General features: G+C 42.1%; 1 protein-coding gene across 3 annotated transcripts in view; it reads left to right on the forward strand.

Moving 5' to 3' along the window:
- Positions 1–14,400, forward strand: part of LOC115089116 — a 378,685-nt gene that overhangs the window by 327,337 nt on the left and 36,948 nt on the right. For all 3 annotated transcript variants that reach the window (XM_029597089.1, XM_029597088.1, XM_029597090.1), the window contains 2 exons: positions 9,688–9,768; positions 13,019–13,096. In XM_029597089.1, the coding sequence (XP_029452949.1) occupies positions 9,688–9,768; positions 13,019–13,096 (159 nt within the window). The remainder of the gene's footprint in view (positions 1–9,687; positions 9,769–13,018; positions 13,097–14,400) is intronic.

Genomic DNA, 14,400 nt, shown 5'->3' on the forward strand with positions numbered 1-14,400 from the left:
TTTAAAATATATTCAAAGCAGAAAGCCTGTGAGGGAGTCAGTTGGACCATTAGATGATCGAGGGGTTAAAGGGGCACTTAGAGAAGATAAGGCCATCGCAGAAAGATTAAATGATTTCTTTGCTTCGGTGTTTACTGAAGAGGATGTTGGGGAGGTACCCATAATGGAGAAGGTTTTCATGGGTAATGATTCAGATGGACTGAATCAAATCACGGCGAACCTAGAAGATGTGGTAGGCCTGATTGACAAACTGAAGAGTAGTAAATCACCTGGACCGGATGGTATACACCCCAGAGTTCTGAAGGAACTAAAAAATGAAATTTCAGACCTATTAGTAAAAATTTGTAACCTATCATTAAAATCATCCATTGTACCTGAAGACTGGAGGATAGCAAATGTAACCCCAATATTTAAAAAGGGCTTCAGGGGCGATCCGGGAAACTACAGACCGGTTAGCCTGACCTCAGTGCCAGGAAAAATAGTGGAAAGTGTTCTAAACATCAAAATCACAGAACATATAGAAAGACATGGTTTGAGGAGGAGGCATGAAGGAGAGAGAGGTGTCCGCTCCTTCTGTGGAGAGTATCAGCTGGTGAGAATCAACTGCGAAAGACTGAGTCGCTGGGAGGTGACATCAGCCCGACGCTTACCCCACCCCCCCTCGCTATAAAATCGTTCGAGGGAGAATACCAAACCAGGAGGAGGCGTGAAGGAGAGAGAGGTGTCCGCTCCTTCTGTGGAGAGTATCAGCTGGTGAGAATCAACTGCGAAAGACTGAGTCGCTGGGAAGGTGACGTCAGCCCGACGCTTACCCCACCCCCCCTCGCTATAAAATCGTTCGAGGGAGAATACCAAACCAGGAGGAGGCGTGAAGGAGAGAGAGGTGTCCGCTCCTTCTGTGGAGAGTATCAGCTGGTGAGAATCAACTGGAAAGACTGAGTCGCCGGGAGGTGACATCAGCCCGACGCTTACCCCACCCCCCCTCGCTATAAAATCGTTCGAGGGAGAATACCAAACCAGGAGGAGGCGTGAAGGAGAGAGAGGTGTCCGCTCCTTCTGTGGAGAGTATCAGCTGGTGAGAATCAACTGCGAAAGACTGAGTCGCTGGGAGGTGACATCAGCCCGACGCTTACCCCACCCCCCCTCGCTATAAAATTGTTCGAGGGAGAATACCAAACCAGGAGGACGCGTGAAGGAGAGAGAGGTGTCCGCTCCTTCTGTGGAGAGTATCAGCTGGTGAGAATCAACTGCGAAAGACTGAGTCGCTGGGAGGTGACGTCAGCCCGACGCTTACCCCAACCCCCCCTCACTATAAAATCGTTCGAGGGGCGGCGCCACGCTGCTGCCGGTGCCACGCCTAAGCTGCTCGCGCCTTTGGCGCGCGAGGCTTTGACCGGCTTAGACCGGAGAAGATCGGGTACCAGCAGAGGGTGCTGCTGGTTTGTTGCTTCGATCCATGGGGAGGAAAAGGAAGGCTAAGATCATAACCTCCTCACCTAGTCATCAAACACGCATCGGACCCATGAACCACCACATGGTAAGGATGGTGGAACAGCCAAGGGAGGACAGTGGGGGTGCAGAGTCTTATGCATCCCTGAGTCCTGGCGAAGGCCCAAAGTCTCCCCCACAGCCAGCAGGTGTATTAACATCGGACCCAGCTGAGGAACCGGTAGGATTGGTCCAAAAGGACGTTAGCCTGAGTAATCAGGCTGAAGCCAATTGGACTGAGAAAAGTACTTTCTTATTATTAGAGCAATCTAATTCTACCAGTATGAAGGATAGCTTGCCACATGGTGGAATCTTAGGGGGAAACCAAGGGAAGCTAACCTTAGAAGATCTGGGAAAAATGATCATGAAGATGGATAGTAATATTATTAAGATGAATAATTCATTGATGGTCACTATTAAAGAAAATAAGATGTGTATAGAAAAACATGAGAAGAAAATCGACAAATGTGAGAAGGATATGGTAAAGGTCTTAAATAAGATACAACTGATACAAGCATCAGAGAATGCTTTTATCAAAGATAGTTTGACTATCTATAAAGATATAGAATATATGGAAAATTTAATAAGGGTAAAAAATTTAAGATTAATAAATTTTCCAATGACTAGGCTCCTATCCCCTTGGGAATTATTTAAAAAATACCTCAAAGAGAACCTCTTATATGAGGAGGAAGAAATCCCTAAATTGTCTAAAATTTTCTATTTACCTCAGAAAACCCCTGGGGAATCCAGGGGGCAAGTTGTTAGGGAAGAACCCCCCTCACCAGGTCTATCGACTTTTCTAGAAGATTCGGTAGACCTGATAAATAAGAGGGCCACTCTGATAATATCTTGTATTTCCGAACAGGATAAGGAGAAATTATTTAAAAAATATTTCTCGGTTAAAGATATACCATTTTGTGGACATTGTGTTCAAATCTATCCTGATGTGGCTAGGGCCACTCAGGCTAGGAGGAGAACTTTCCTTACATTAAAACCTAGAGTTGTGGCACTAGGTGCTACCTTTTTTTTAAAATTCCCATGTTTGTGTTTGCTGAATTATAATGGAAGAAAATATGGGTTTTTGGACCCAATGCAATTAGAAAATTTCTTATTAGATAAACAACCTACTTCTGTATCAGAGACAGTAGCCACATAGAAATTTAAATACTCTCTTTCTGTATTTTCTGTTAATTGATATTTGGTTACTAAAATATTAGTTATTCTTTATCTCCTCCTAAATATAGGTAATTGTGGAAGTGTATAGAGTATTTTTTGTATTTACTTTATGTATGGAAAAGAATTACATATGCCACTTTTTTCTTTGTTTTCATAAATTGTAAAAATTGTGAAAATTAATAAAATATAAATAAAAAAAAAAAAAGAAAGACATGGTTTAATGGAACAAAGTCAGCATGGCTTTACCCAGGGCAAGTCTTGCCTCACAAATCTGCTTCACTTTTTTGAAGGAGTTAATAAACACGTGGATAAAGGTGAACCGGTAGATGTAGTATACTTGGATTTTCAGAAGGCGTTTGACAAAGCTCCTCATGAGAGGCTTCTAGGAAAAGTAAAAAGTCATGGGATAGGTGGCGATGTCCTTTCGTGGATTGCAAACTGGCTAAAAGACAGGAAACAGAGAGTAGGATTAAATGGACAATTTTCTCAGTGTCAGGGAGTGGACAGTGGAGTGCCTCAGGGATCTGTAATGGGACCCTTACTTTTCAATATATTTATAAATGATCTGGAAAGAAATACGAAGAGTGAGATAATCACATTTGCAGATGACACAAAGTTGTTCAGAGTAGTTAAATCACAAGCAGATTGTGATAAATTGCAGGAAGACCTTGTGAGACTGGAAAATTGGGCATCCAAATGGCAGATGAAATTTAATGTGGATAAGTGCAAGGTGATGCATATAGGGAAAAATAACCCATGCTATAATTACACAATGTTGGGTTTCATATTAGGTGCTACAACCCAAGAAAGAGATCTAGGCGTCATAGTGGATAACACGTTGAAATCGTCGGTTCAGTGTGCTGCGGCAGTCAAAAAAGCAAACAGAATGTTGGGAATTATTAGAAAGGGAATGGTGAATAAAACGGAAAATATCATAATGCCTCTGTATCACTCCATGGTGAGACCGCACCTTGAATACTGTGTACAATTCTGGTCGCCGCATCTCAAAAAAGATATAAATGCAATGGAGAAGGTTCAGAGAAGGGCTACCAAAATGATAAGGGGAATGGAACACCTCACCTACGAGGAAAGACTAAAGAGGTTAGGACTTTTCAGCTTGGAGAAGAGACGGCTGAGGGGGGATATGATAGAGATGTTTAAAATAATGAGAGGTTTAGAACGGGTAGATGTGAATCGGTTATTTACTCTTTCAGATAGTAGAAAGACTAGGGGGCACTCCATGAAGTTAGCATGGGGCACATTTAAAACTAATCGGAGAAAGTTCTTTTTTACTCAATGCACAATGAAACTCTGGAATTTTTTGCCAGAGGATGTGGTTAGTGCAATTAGTATAGCGGTGTTTAAAAAAGGATTGGATAAGTTCTTGGAGGAGAAGTCCATTACCTGCTATTAAGTTCACTTAGAGAATAGCCACTGCCATTAGAAATGGTAACATGGAATAGACTTAGTTTTTGGGTACTTGCCAGGTTCTTATGGCCTGGATTGGCCACTGTTGGAAACAGGATGCTGGGCTTGATGGACCCTTGTTCTGACCCAGTATGGCATTTTCTTATGTTCTTATGTTCTTATGGGTGTACACGTGAGTGTGCCGGGTAGCGCACACACATATAGGCCGCACGCGCTTCTTTTAAAATCTACCCCATACAGTATAAGCATGCATAAGAACATAAGAATTTTCCATACTGGGTCAGACTGAGGGTTCCTCAAGCCCAGTATCCTGTTTCCAACTTGTGGCCAAACCACAACTACCCGACAAGTTTCTAAACAGTAAATAGATCCCATGCTGCTATCGTTCAATGATAAGTAGTTGTTATTCCTTAAGTTTACATGGTTAATGGACTTCTCTTCCAGGACTTTGTCCAACTCTTTTATAAACCCAGCCACATTAACTACCTTAACCAAATCCCCCGGCAATGAATTCCAAATTGTGCATTGAGTGGAAAAGAATTCTCCAATTTGTTTTGAATGTGCTACTTAAACTTTATGGAGTGGCTCCTAGTCTTCATATTTTTTGAAAGAGTAAATAACAAATTTACATTTACCTAGAGCCGGTTCAAGAGTATTTGGTGCCCTAGGTAAAGCTTCGGTCATGCAACACTTCCTCCAACTTACCTATTGGCAGTAGCTCCAGAACAGCACTCTCTCCTACTGGTGGACAGTAGCTCTAGTACTGTGCTCCCTTCTTTGATATTGAGTTTGGCACAGCACCCTTCAGGGCCTTGTGCTGGTGGGATTTTGCAGCGCCCCCCCCCCCCCCAAATTTTGGCACTCTAGGTGACTGCCTATTTTGCCTAATGGAAGCACCAGCCCTGTATTTACCTGTTTTATTCCACTCATGATCTTAAAGACCTCTATCATATCTCCCCCTTCAGCCATCTCTTCTCCAAGCTCAACAGCCTCTTCTCCAAGCTCTTTAGCCTTTCCTCGCAGGAGAGCCATTCCATCTCTTTTATCCTTTTGACCACCCTTCTCTGTATTTTTTCCAATACAATTATATCTTTTTTGAGATGCGGGCACCAGAACTGTTCACAGTACTCTCAGTGCAGCCTCACCATGAAGTGATATAGAGGAATTATGAAACTTTCCATTTTATTGTCCATTCCTTTCCTAATAATTCCTAACATTCTGTTGTTTTTTTTTGACTGCCGAGGATTTCAAAGCATTATCCACCATGACGTCCAGGTCCTTTTCCTGGGTAGTATCTCCTAATATGAAACCTAACATTGTGTAACTACAATGTGGGTTACTTTTCCCTATGTGTATCACTTTCCATTTGTGCACATGAAATTTCAGTTGCCATTTGGATGCCCAGTCTCGCAATGTCCTCCTGCAATTTTTCTCAATCTGATTGTTATTTAATAACTCAGAATAATTTTGTGGTGACTGTAAATTTGTTCATCTCACTCATCGTTCCTCTTTCCAGATCATTTATAAATATATTTAAAAGCACCAGTCCCAGTATATATCCCTGAGGCCCTCCACTGTTTACCCTTTTCCACTGAGAAAATGTACCATTTAGCAAAATTCTCTGTTTTCTATCTTTTAATCAGTTTGCAATCTACAATAGGACATTCCTCTTATTCTGTGACTTTTTAATTTTCTCAGGAGTCTATCTTGGGCCACTTTGTCAAGTGTCTTTTGAAAATCCATGCATGGTCTATGTAACAATAGTTGAAAATGAATTTTTGTCTTTCATGGTTCATTATACCATCAAATATCTATCTAAAGATGTAGGAAGACACCAGCTGATCTTATCTTCCTGTAAACATTTTTTGGTTTGACTATGATATGAAACCATTGTTTTATTTTTGGTTTTTGGTTTTTTTTTCAATTTTCTCCAAAGAAAAGTGAGTGTTATACAAACCTCCCTTAGTCAGTGATTGGAACCAGCGATAAGTCATTTAATCATAAATGGAGCAATACAGAATATGAGGCAGCGTAGGTAGTCATATTGCAACAGAAGCTAGAAAGTCACTTTCATCAGACACTTCTGTCAACGGCAATATTTATGTGACACAGACATTCACAAAGCTGCAGGCTCCCAGGAGTAATCTCTGGATAACCTGCAGGTTCTAATTGATGCCTACACAGGTAGCCTTGCACAGAGCTGCCCTCATATTGCTGATGGCTTCCTGCTACTGTTGACAATTTTTTTAATGCTGCTTGATCAGTCGCGGAGCTACATACTGCAGGTTAAAAAAAAAAATAGAACAAATAACATCCATATAGACTAATCAATGCATGAAACGGATCAGAGAATACCTAACATGTCATGCAATATTTCTCCTAAAAGACAAATGTAAACTTGAGAAGTTTGCTTACTAATAAAGACACCTTTATTGACCCTTCTCCTTATATGCATTTGCAAATATTGTCTTTGGCTGTCACAGGTGGTGGTGCTATTATACCTGTACTTAGAGAAATTGCTATGGTCCAAGAACTCATAATTATCCTGTTGACCCCACTGCTAGTCAGGATGACCAACATGAATACACACAAGATGTATTTGCATAGTGGGAGATCCCGTACTGTATTTGGCCATTCAATCTCATGCGTATTCATTGTGGATATCCTGAAAATGCAGTTGGCTGCAGTATCAGGAGGATAACCTTGGTTATGATAGACTTATACATGAGATATTATTCCACATAGAAGACTATTAAAAAAGTGAGATGGTGTGGAAAAAGCCACAGAGTTGCAAATTGGGCAAAGAACTGATGGGCAGCAAGACACAGAAAGTGGTGGCAAACAGAGTTTATTCTGGCAAAGGCAAAGTGACCCATGGGGGTACCCCAGGGCCTGTACCTGGACTCTTCAGTTCTGGAGGCCGGCCATACACTTCATAAAGACATTGAGGATAAAAGTGGTTCAGTAATGGGCTACTTACATGAAAGAAAATGTGCAAAACAAATCCTACAGAGAAAGGCATGATACACTGAAAAGGTACTCGCTAGAAGAAAGGAAAGGGGAAATACGATAGAAACTTTCCGGTATTTTACAGGTTTCAATACAGTATGGCAAAGTGACATTGTCCATTGAAAAAGAAATTCAAGGAAAAGGCGTTGTGAGCTGAAGTTATAGGGAAGAAGTTGATAGGTAACTTGAGAAATGCTTCTTTATGAGAGGGTAGTAGATACCTGGAATAGCCTAACAGCAGAGTTAGTTGTAACCTAAGCCATGACAGAATTCAAGCATACCTTATATTAAATATATAAAGAAATACTTGAGATAGGGATTCGGGCTTCTTATATCATACCTCTACAAAAAAAGCAGAAGTAGAGGAGTAGCCCAGTCGTTAGATCAGTGGGCTGCAGCCCAGGAAAACCAGGATTCAAATCCCACTGTTGCTCCTTGTGACCTAGGGCAAGTCACTTTACCTTCCGTTACCTCAGGTACAAGCACTAGGCACTCATTTACTAAGCCAAGGGAAAAATATCACAGGATTCACAAAGCCAGTAAATGGCCCTCCCATTTTGTGATTCCCATGGTACTTTTTCTCTACTTAAATACTGCGGGAACAAAAAAACTGCACTGGCAAATGCCCCCCAGAGAACACATGATGGTGGCCCATGACTCTAGGGCTACCATCACCCCCTCCCTGAAAGTTCAGAAAACACCCCAGAGGTCTCCATAGACTCATTGCCTTTGAAGGTGGCTGTATTAAAAATAAAACATTTAAAATAATTTTTACAGTCCCATGATGGCCCTGCCCCTGCCCCTGCCCCCAAACACTCCTCTTCAATAAACAATTGTGGCCAAGAGGCCAGACCCCTCCACCTCACTCTCCAGATCCCCACAAGACTTACTACTGTTTCCCTGGTGGTCTAGCAGATGCCCAGAGCACCCCTAGGCTTTGGGCCTGGCAGCGGCCATCTTTCAAAATAGCACCAGCTGCCCCTATGACATAAAAGGGGCAAAAGTCTGACAATGTTTGGGCTTGGAGCCTATGGGTCACTTTGAGCCACCACTAGAACACCAGGGAAGCAATAGTAAGTATTGTGGGGCTCTGGAGGGGTCTGGCTTTAGGGGCAACAATTTTTTATTTAAGGGGAGGAGTTTGTGGCAGGGACATGGCCAGCACAGTACTGTACAAATTATGTAAACTCTTGATTTTTAATATGGCTGCCTCCAGGGCAGCAGAGGGGGGAGAGGGGGATTATGGAGACCTCCGGGGTATTTTATGAACTTCGGGGAAGGGAATTAACTCAGGACCATTGGCCCCCTTTAAGCCATGTCCATGAGACAATACTCTCAGGGGAAGTTATAACTCTTGAGTTATGGCTAACTTACTGCCTGATTCACTAAGACTTTTCTCCCATTTTGTGTCTATGGGAAAATCAGGGCCTTAATGTCGAATAACATGTCTTGCAAAATTTTGGCTAGCACGTTATTTGATTTGTATGGTTTTGATTAGTAATGAGCTGATTAGTATGCATTTGCATGCTAATCAGCTCATTTAAATACACACAGTGCCATATTTCAAATATCTTATATTAAGCCTGCAATAGGCCATTTACTGTATAAAAAAAGCATTTTTTCGTGTGGTAAATGGCTTAATGCAGTTTAGTGAATGAGCCCCTAAGACTGTACATCATTTGGGAATAGCGAAATACCTACAGTATCTGCAAGTATTATAATCTGTTTTGAAGTGTGAAGGAGGGTTGGGATATCATTGTGAAATCCTGGCATTTGCTTCGCCCTGCTTTACCCTGTGTACATTTCCACCTTCAAAGTAAGTACATGGTGTGAGGACTCCATGTGGCAGTGGCTAGCCAGCAGATTTTTAAAGGGAAACTCCTCTGGGAGTTTCTCTTTGAAAATTTGCTTGCAAGTTATGTGGGTTAAAAATCGCCCTAATAAAGGTCAGTAGAAAGAACAATGCTAGGAGGCTGCAATACTGCAAACAATCCCACCCTTCTCTCCTTGAAGAGTAGAGGCAATGGAGAAGGTGATAAGGAGAAAACAAGGCACAGATGAAAGAAACTCAAGATAGTGACATTGCAGGCCGTGAGGTAACTGGATGGGAACCAGCAGAAACCTCCCAGGTCAATATCAGCAGGTTGGTGATGGCCAGAAAGACCACAGGGATTTAGGCACTAGGATATCAGACTTGCTAATTTTGGTAGTTGTTTAGATTATTAAAAATGTTAGTGGTAACTCAAGATATGGATGTTGGATTAAGGGGGCAAGCTTGGGTTGCTTATTTATTCAGGATGATTTAGGAACCAAAGACAAAAACAAAACAAAAGCTAACCTAGATAAGGAGCATTATCGCTGTCAACTGGGATATATTCTTATCAGTGTAGACCAGAAAAATGCAGTAGACTGAATGGGCCAATTGACACTTATTCTTCTGTCATCTATGTTACATTAATAGTTTTATTTCTAATCATCATAACTATAACTTATCCAATACATTGGCTCATAAATGTTTCACCAAGAATAACATCTTGTTTGAAATGTTTTATTTTTCTAATACATTTTCTGTTGAATTGTTTGCAGGTTGACTTCAAATGAATTTACTTTTTATCCTGATGAAGCAGAAGGATTGATGTTTTGCATTCTTCTCAATGAGATCAAAGTGTAAGTACTTTTCTTTTTTGGCATAATTCCTGTCTGCCCTATTTTACCTTGGCATTGCTGAAGACATTTTCCCTCGCAAACACCTACACAGTTAGATGTCTCTGCTTGGCTTGACTGGGAAGATCCCATCCCCCCAGCTCTGAGCACCAGAGAAGTCCCAGAAGCATCAAGATGTAATTATGTTTTCAAACCATCTAAGCCTTTTGGTTGAATCCTAACGTTCAAAGGTTTCTCTCAAGCATGCACTATGATATCAGTGAACTGTGCGAATACATCTAGCATAATAAGACAGATGATGGGCCTGATCACAATATATTTGTTTAACTGAGGAGAAAAACAAATTGCTCTACATTTGGAAATGTGCTACATTTTCTAATAATTGTAATGCATAGTATATACTAGGGATATACACAGCAAAACATTTCCTTTAGGTTTTTTTTATGCTGTTTCATTTGGGTGATTTATATTTTGTTTAATGTTTCTTTTTTGCTTTGGTTTTAGTTATGGTTTTAGTTATGGAAAGTAGTGTGCACTATTTCCAAGTAGCATGTATTATTTTCTGAAACCTAAAAGAGACCCCCAGGGAGATCTGAAGAACCACTGCGTCACCTCTTCCCGGCTATTTTTGGAGGCAGCCATTTCTCACCAAAAAAAGTAATATTCTGTGAAATAATCCTGGTCACAGAGAGAGACAAGGATCTCCAGAGACCAGCAGGTTGCATTGTTTGTTTTGGATACCAGTGCACACTGGGCCAGATTTTCAAAGGCTTACGCGCATAAATCCTCCGGCACATGTACACCTGCGTGCAACCTTTTAAAATCTACCCCACTATTTGCAAAAAGTGCACACAAAAAAACTGTAGAAAAAAACAACATTTTGTGATTTTATTCTATCATTTAATTTAAAAAACAAATTGAAATGACATGGTGAGTGTTGTGATAAGGTCTGTGTCATTTCAAACAAATGCACATCCCTAGTATATACAGAGACTTAGAAGTGGACACCCATTTTGATTCCCACCTTGATCCGAACTTTTTCTCTGATTCAGCAGCACACAAGCTGTGCTTGGGGGTTGCATGTGGCCTTCGAAAACAACTTTACTCCACAAAACGTAGCAATGTCACAGAATCAAGCAGAGCTAACACTTCCTTATATTTTGGGGTTAAAAAGAAGACATCTATTAGATAAATGAGGCTTGACCAATGTGCCGCAAATGCGCAGTAGAGAGCAGATCTACTGCGTATGTGCGGGCGAACACGTCGGTCAGAGCAGAGCATCAGCTCTTTGAAAACATGGCGGTGGCGGCGAGGAGCAGTAGCGGCGGCGCATGCGAGGGAGGGACCTCCCCCGGAGATCTTCTGTTTGTGCCATCCGAAGGGGTTGTGAATGAGCTGAAAGAGTGGGAGGGAGGGTGAGAGTGACTGAGGGGGGAGTGACTGAGGGGAGGGGGGAGAGAGGAGGGGGGAGGGAGGAGGGAGTGACTGAGGGGGGGAGAGGGGAGGGAGTGACTGAGGGGAAGAGGGGGTGACTGAGGGGAGGGGGTGACTGAGGGGAGGGGAGAGGGGAGGGAGTGACTGAGGGGAGGAGGGAGTGACTGAGGGGAGGGAGGAGGAGAGAGGGAGGGGAGGGGGAGGAGAGAGGGAGGGAGGCTAGAGGTGGGAGGGAGAAAAGAGGGGGAGGGGTGAATGAGGGGGAGGGGGAAGGAAATGGACCGAAAAAAATGTTTTAATGTAGCCCGTTGTTACAGGCTTAAAGGCTAGTTTGAGTATAATTTCTTCAACTCTTGGCTTCCTGCTAGCATGGCTGCACCCAGCGCGCTTGCGTAAGAAAGCATCATGGGTAACCTTCTGGTCTAACGACAGCAGTGGAGCCAGCCAGCCAAATGGAGGCCTTCCTCTAGTTAAGGTGTGCAAGCTCTACAATATTTCCTCAGCTGTAGCCATCTCTTTGCATTAAAGGGGGTTTATCGCACTTCTTCACTAGGTTGGTTCTGTAAGATAGTGCCTTGCTTATATTGGGTGCACTTCAAGTCATCCGAAAAGTAATTAGGGTCAGGAGTAGAAAGAGGTCCAAAGGCCCAGGCACCATTTTCTCAGTTCTATCTTTGTTATATTTTAAACTTTTTTTTTTTTTTTAAATAGGACCTTTTTTTTCCCCTCATTGAAGCAGGATATGGGTGAACTTTCACAAGGGGCATTAAAAGAGGTGCTCTGCTAGCATTCCTTCCCAACAGGATAGCCAACTGGCTCCAGATTTTCAGGACAGGTCAATCCATCCCTGGCTTTACTCCCCACCAGGCAGGCACTTATAGTCTCGCTTTTCTTAGGGAATGCAATAGGGAAAGCAGAAGAAGTCCCAGCATGCAATGGGGTCAAATCAGGACCGGATAAACCTGAAAATCTGGAGCCAGTTGGCAACCCTAATTCTCAAGGAATGGTTAGAAATGATATACATTCTATGCGACAGTAGTCAAAGAAAGCTGGGCACCTGACCTCTGTTTTTGGGATCTTAAATTTAGGGAAAAAAAAAGTCAAACTTAAACCCCTAAGTTTGGGGCTGAAAATTTGCCTATCTTTAAGTGGGGTCCTTAAAATTTTAGACCTGCTGTTTATTCACCTACACTTCAGCACTTAGTTCCCCCAACCTGACTTCACCCCTAGCCCCTCCCACTTTTAGGACACCTAAGTTTAGAAGCCCCAAGATACAGGCACTCAGGCTCAGTCAGTTTTCAAAGGTGGTAATTTAGAGCCTAATTCCATCAGTTAGGCACCTGAACACTAGAAAGATTGACCTCTGAGGAAAACCTCTATAGGCGAGTAGGTTTATATTCGTATTTTACATCACATAAGTCTACGTGTGTACTTTTGATGGTCAAACGCAGTGTGCGCGGGAACCAGTGCTGGAAACTCCGTTGGATTTGGGTGGCCTGAAAGGTAAGTATTTAGTGTAGTTAGGCCCCCCCCCCCCCCCCCCACTAAAATGTAAAACCCTCTACATTCAGGGTCTTAAAGAGCTTTTAATTTTGCATAATTGGTCTTTTCAGATAACCGTTTTATTTATTTATTTTTGTACTGGAATTACTAACCCACATTTTTGGCAATTATTATTTCTCTGGAACAGTCGGTCCTGGAAAGTGAAGCTGAGCTGTGACCTTTCCCTGCTGTTATGATTCAGAAGATTCAAGATTTTGCTCTTTATTTAGAATGACAGATACTAGAACTCTTTGATTAACCTGCTTCTTCATTACAGGAAGAACAGCTTCCAGGCTCTAGGTTTCCTCATTAAAAATGGAGTGAAAGTGAATTCTCTGAACACAATTGGCACCAGGTAAGAATCTTTTCAAACACCGAGTAGTAAGTTCCATCTTTCCTTCTCCTCTAACAGGGATATGTAAAAAAAAAAAAAAAAAACCCCAAAAAAAACCTTTAAAAAAAAAATGCTTGTGAAAGATATTTTTAAAATTATTTCTAAATATTTAAAAGTGTTATAAAAGTGATTTTTATCAATGAATATCCTGAGTGCCAGCCATTTTGATTGCACTCCAAGATCTGAGATGCCTAGTCTACCCCTGAAATACCACAATAAAGACGGGAATATCTTCCTTCTAACTGGGAAATAACTGAGCCTGCTGAAAAGGGACAGGAAAAAGATAACACGAGAGCTGCAACATGCGACCAGTAGATTTAAAATGCTTTGAATTCATTCTTAGGATGCTTGTGTGTGGTAAGAGAATTTTGCACATGATCCATCCTGTCAGTGGTTGCTTTCTTGTTCATTTGTACGGGGACAGATGAGGGTGGAGCTTGAGGTGCAGAGAGGTTTAGGGGGACAGTATTCAAATGTTCTTATGCGGGTAAACAGTTTGGATAAAGCTTCCCCCTTCCCCATATGCAGGTAAAAGTACTTGCCATGCTTCCCAGGGAGCACATTTTTATAGGCGTGAAAGAGAGAATAAGGGTCAAGGAGAAAGTAAGTATACACGGCAATTGCAGTTTAAAATCACTGCGTAATTTCAGGAGCATACTTTGCTCCTGCTTCAATTCAGGTGAAAAGCACATAGGTACAAAAGTACTCACAGTGTCTGGGGGCCACCCATATTTTCAAGGGGAAATGCTCCAGAGAGTTCCCGTATGAAATGAGCTTTCAGGCCCAGACCTGTGAGCCGGCACCAGCATGGGCAGAATCAGAACTGTCCTCCCAAACGTACATAGAAGTCCCATGACAAGAAACCGGTCCAGTTTGCAAGACATTTGTGCAGCTAGCAGAAGTTCTACCAGCTCAGTATTTTATTCGTCTTGCTGAGATTTGACATATACCTATCTAGTGGTGAAGACTCTTTAGCTAGGGGCCAGTGAAACCACTGGAATTCTGACTGTTCCCGAATTGCCTTTGTGCATGTGTCTGCTGTTGAAGAATGAGCCTACAGAAGTGAGGATCTATTTTTAGCAGGCCCAGAACGTGTACTGTATTTGCAGTACAGACCATGCTATGCCTTATCTGTTCCAATATTGTTTGTTAGAGGCACCATGCATAGCTGATGACTTACACAACACTGTTAATGACTTTATGGGTGCCTGTGCCCACATATGGTTATTGCTGATTTAAGCTGGTTTGACGGACACGCAACAATG

Source organism: Rhinatrema bivittatum, chromosome 4 (assembly GCF_901001135.1).
Source record: "Rhinatrema bivittatum chromosome 4, aRhiBiv1.1, whole genome shotgun sequence".
NCBI classification, from domain to species: Eukaryota; Metazoa; Chordata; class Amphibia; order Gymnophiona; family Rhinatrematidae; genus Rhinatrema; species Rhinatrema bivittatum.